At 62.5% G+C, this 4,288-nt stretch overlaps 2 protein-coding genes across 3 annotated transcripts in view; one reads left to right on the top strand and one right to left on the bottom strand.

Annotated features, from left to right (window-relative positions):
- Positions 1 to 3,873, bottom strand: part of ISG15 (ISG15 ubiquitin like modifier) — a 17,386-nt gene extending 13,513 nt beyond the window's left edge. The window contains exons 1-2 of one of the 2 annotated variants that reach the window (XM_017542524.2): positions 3,752 to 3,873; positions 2,853 to 3,351 (exon numbers count right to left, since the gene is read on the bottom strand). In XM_017542524.2, the coding sequence (XP_017398013.1) occupies positions 2,857 to 3,351; positions 3,752 to 3,754 (498 nt within the window). In that variant the 5' untranslated portion in view covers positions 3,755 to 3,873 and the 3' untranslated portion in view covers positions 2,853 to 2,856. Of the gene's footprint in view, positions 1 to 2,814; positions 3,352 to 3,751 lie in introns of those variants that run through there. The other variant, XM_017542523.2, reaches the window with a different exon arrangement.
- The window catches only part of HES4 (hes family bHLH transcription factor 4), a 16,518-nt gene that overhangs the window by 1,264 nt on the left and 10,966 nt on the right, over positions 1 to 4,288 (top strand). The gene's annotated exons all lie outside the window — the stretch shown is intronic.

Below are 4,288 nucleotides of genomic sequence, written 5' to 3'. Positions count from 1 at the left end.
CCCGGCGCCCTGCGACCCGCGCTGTCTGCGAACAAAGCCCTGGGACTCGGCGCCCGGCGAGGCCGTGGCGCGGGGAGGGGCGGCCCGGGAGGGGGCGGGGAAGGAGTGGGGGGGCCGGCTCCCGCAGGCGCCCCCCCCCGCCGCGGCCCCCCGGAAGTGCGGCTGCACCCGAGTTAATGCCTAATCTGGAGGAGACGTGACGGGACTGCCGAGGGGCTTCGGGCGCGCCGCCGGGAGGGGGGCCCCACTCGCCCCGGCCCCGAAGCCGCCCCGATCCCGCCCCGCAGGCCGCGCCCCTCCCCCGCGGGACCGAGGCTGGGCCGCGCTCGGGACCCCGGGGGCTGCGGCGAGGGGGCGGGTCCCGGCGCCGGCGCGGGCGCTGATTGGCCAGCACGGCGCGCGGCCCCGCCCTCCCGGCCCCTCCGCGGGGAGTCGCGCGCCCCCTGCCGTTCCGCGGTTGCAAGCGCGGGTCCCGCCACGCCCCTCCCCGCTACGGGCCGCGCGCCTCGGCAGCCTGGCCGGGCTGGGTGCGGGGGAAACGGGGTGCGGGGGAAACGGGGTGGGGGTGAGGGCCCAGGCGAGAGCTGGGCCCAGCGGAGTTCCAGGGGCGTAGCGGAGCCCCCTTTGTCCCCTCAGACTGAGTCTAGGCCGGGCGTGGTGACTCACTTTGGGAGGTGGAGGCGGGAGGATCGCTTGAGCTTGGTGTTCGAGACCAGCCTGGGCAACATAGCAAGACCCCCGTCTCTCAAGCAGAATTAAACGTTAACTGGACGTGGTGGTGCGCACCTGTGGTCCCAACTGCTCAGGAGGCTGAGGCCGGAGGATCGCTTGAGTGTGGGAGGCGGAGGCTGCAGTGAGGGTGGCTTTACCGTTGCACTCCAGCCTAGCTGAGAGTATGACCTGCTTTTAGCAAGTAAATTTTTTGTTTTTTTGAGACAGAGTCTTGCGCTGTTGCCCAGGCTGGAGTGCAGTGGCACGATCTCAGCTCACTGCAACCTCCACCTCCTGGGTTCAAGCGATTCTCTTGCCTCAGATTCCCGAGGAGCTGGGATTACAGGTGCCCACCACCACGCCCGGCTAATTTTTGTATTTTTAGTAGAGACAGGGTTTCACCATCTTGGCCAGGCTGGTCTCGAACTGCTGACCTCATGATCCACTCACCTCAGTTTCTCAAAGTGCTGGGATTACAGGTGTGAGCCACTGCATCTGGCCTGTATTTATTTTTGAAGGACTGGGTCGGCCGTGTGCAGTGGTTGCAGTGGTTCACGCCTGTAATCCCAGCACTTTGGGAGGCTGAGGCACACAGATCACTTGAGACCAGGAGTTCAAGATCAGCCTGGCCAGGATGGCAAAATCCCCATCTCTACTAAAAATACAAAAATTAGGCCAGGCGCGGTGGCTCACACTTGTAATCCCAGCACTTTGGGAGGCCGAGGAGGGCGGATCACAAGATCAGGAGCTCGAGACCAGCCTGGCCAACACAGCGAAACCCCGTCTCTACTAAAAATACAAAACAAAACCAAAAAAAATTAACTGGGCATGGTGTTAGGCACCAGGAGGCTGAGGCAGGAGAATTGCTTGAACCCGGGAGGCAGAGGTGGCAGTGCTGAGATCGTGCCACTGCTCTCCAGCCTGGGCAACAGAGCAAGACTCCGTCTCAAAAAAAAAAAAAAAGGCCTGGGTCTGTGGTGCACTCCCTCACCCCAAGCTAGCTACTGATCTCTGGGTCAGAGTATGAAGGAGGCCCTCCCCTGCCCTCACCCTGCGGGGGTTCAGGAGAGACTCCTGGCCCAGCTTCACGTGCCTATTGTGACAAAGGGGTGAGGGGAGGACCAGAAACGCCGGAGCTGGGACAGCCCTCGCTGGGCACACGCAGTGGCCTTGGGGCAGCCGGATGGGGATCCCCCACCCAGATATGGACCCCACAGACCACGGAGGGCTCCGTGTCTCCAGCCAGATCCCCCCAGGGCTCCGAAAGCCAAGCCCCAAGTGCCCCAATCTGTGCGTCCCACCGTGGCCTGTCCTCGAAGTGTCCTGGTGGACAGCTGGCTTCTGGGGGGACTCATTTAGCAAACTGGAACCGAGAGACAGGGAAGGGCACATCAGTGGGGAGGGGGGTGTAGCTCGCACTGACTTGGGTCCCCCCACCTGGGACGAGCCCTTCTTCCTGGACAGTGTCAGCCTCAATTCCAGGTGCCCCCCACTGCTGGCCACGGCCCCTCCCTCACGCAGAGCCCTGAAGGGCGTGCTCGGGGCCACCCAGGCTGTCTTCTGCTCTTCTGCCGCTGGCCATAGTGGGATGTGAGTGCTCAGACCATCTCTACCCATCCCTAGCCCAGCCCAGGCAGGTGGAGCAGGCTGTGCGGGCTGCCTAGGGACAGCTAAGGCCCCCAGCCCCTGTTCCTGTGCAGAGCCTGCCTCATGGCCCACTGGGTAGGCCCCAAGGAATCACCCCTCACTGCTTCCAGGAGCCTCCCCGGTAGCCTTTTGATCTGAGCAGGCTGGTGCCTGCGCAAGCCGTCTGCTGTCCCAGATGCTGGAGGGCCAGGTGGGTTCCAGCAAATGCATCTCTTTTTCTTTCTCTCGAAGAGAGTCTCCCAAAGGGTGGGAAGACCTGTCTTACTTCAGTTTTGGGGGTCCCTATTTTGGTCCCTCAAGGCTATAACTGCAAACCCTCACCCCTTCACTTGGCAACGCAGGCCTGGCCACCAGGATGTACCCTGGGTTCTCCCTCCTGACTCCTCCCCCAGCCCCATCAGCAGGGGTCAGAGGTGGACCCTGGAGGAGGGGCAGGCGCAGACACAGAGGCAGCCGTTTCTCTTTGTAGCAGCTTTTATTTCCAGCACTTGATCCTGCTCAGATGCTGGCGGGAGGCTCTGCGCTGCCTCCCCGCAGGCGAAGATTCATGTACACGGTGCACAGGGGCTGGAGGTCATACTCCCCCAGCGGGAGCTGGTCCTCCATGGGCTTCCCCTCGAAGGTCAGCCAGAACAGGTCTTCCTGCACGCCCTCCTGCTGGCTCACTCGCTGCTTCAGCTGCGCCACGGTCTGTGTCAGCACCACCTCGTAGGTGCTGCTGCGGCCCTTGTCATTCCTCACCAAGATGCTCAGAGGGACATCACAGCTGTCCACCACCAGCAGGACGGTGCTGCCGGGGCCCAGGCCCTGGCTGGCAAGGGAGACCCTGTCCTGCAGTGCGAGGCCACTCGGGTGGACGGCCAGACGCTGCTGGAAGGCGTGCACGCCGGTCTTCTGGGTGATCTTTGCCTTCAGCTCTGACACCGACATGGAGTTGTTCAGGGGCACTTTGAACTCGTTGCCCCCCAGCATCTTCACCGTCAGTTCCCAGCCCTGCAGGAATCACACAGGCTCAGAGACTCCGCACCCGCCCCAAGCCCACCACACATGGGACTGCACGACAAGCACCTGTGCCCAGGGACACTGCTCCCTCCAGCCTGTCCTCCACATGCTGTCTGCAGGGACCCCGGGCACAGAAGGCACTGAGGGGTCCCTGCTAGAAGGCCAGCTGCCCACAGCCAGACGCGCCTCCCCTTACCTGCTAGGGCACCCCTCTGTGCCCCACCCCGACGCTGTCAGGAGTGACCCCCCTTCGGCAGCACACTCAGGCCACCTGGCTGACCACTCAGCAGCTTCCCTCTCCCTGCACCCCCGGGAGACCCCGGCTGGGGAAGGGAGAGGAAAATGGACTGGAACGCAGCCCAGCTGCCCCCCACCTGTGGCATCGCCTTACCATGGCTGTGGCTGTGGCACAAGCTCCCGTACAGCAAAGACTTCCGTGCCGCCTCTCAGCACCGGCTCCCGCGGCCAGCACCGGCCCTTTTGTACGCCTGAGCCGCACACATCAGGGGGCGTGCCGGGTGAGCCCGCGCCTAGTGGCCAAATTCCTCTTCGGTTTCAGTTTCCTTTTCCCGAGGCAAGCCCCAGAGTGAGTAGAAGAAACAAAACAGAGTGACAGAAAGACAGGGAAAAGCTGAAGCAGGGTAGGCAGGGTCTCAGGGGCACGGGCAGGGACAGGGACTCAGGACAGCGGAGAGCGTCCCCACCCCCACCCAGCGCCTGGGAAACACCTGGGTATCCAGCATTCCAGGTCCTTCACAAGATGCAGTAAGTCATCGTCACATGAACTAATGATTGGCAGTTTTCATTTTCCATTTACCAGTTTGCAAGATTAGTCAACTCGGAAAGGAAACGGCGGCCGTCCAAACTACCCAGAGATAACCTCACTTGGTTTAGGGCAATATTTGCTCAGATTGGTGTTTTTTTTTTT

Source organism: Cebus imitator, unplaced genomic scaffold (assembly GCF_001604975.1).
Source record: "Cebus imitator isolate Cc_AM_T3 unplaced genomic scaffold, Cebus_imitator-1.0 Scaffold145, whole genome shotgun sequence".
NCBI lineage: Eukaryota > Metazoa > Chordata > Mammalia > Primates > Cebidae > Cebus > Cebus imitator.
The sequence above is the reverse complement of the archived record's forward strand: the minus strand, read 5'-3'. Positions and strand labels throughout refer to the sequence as shown.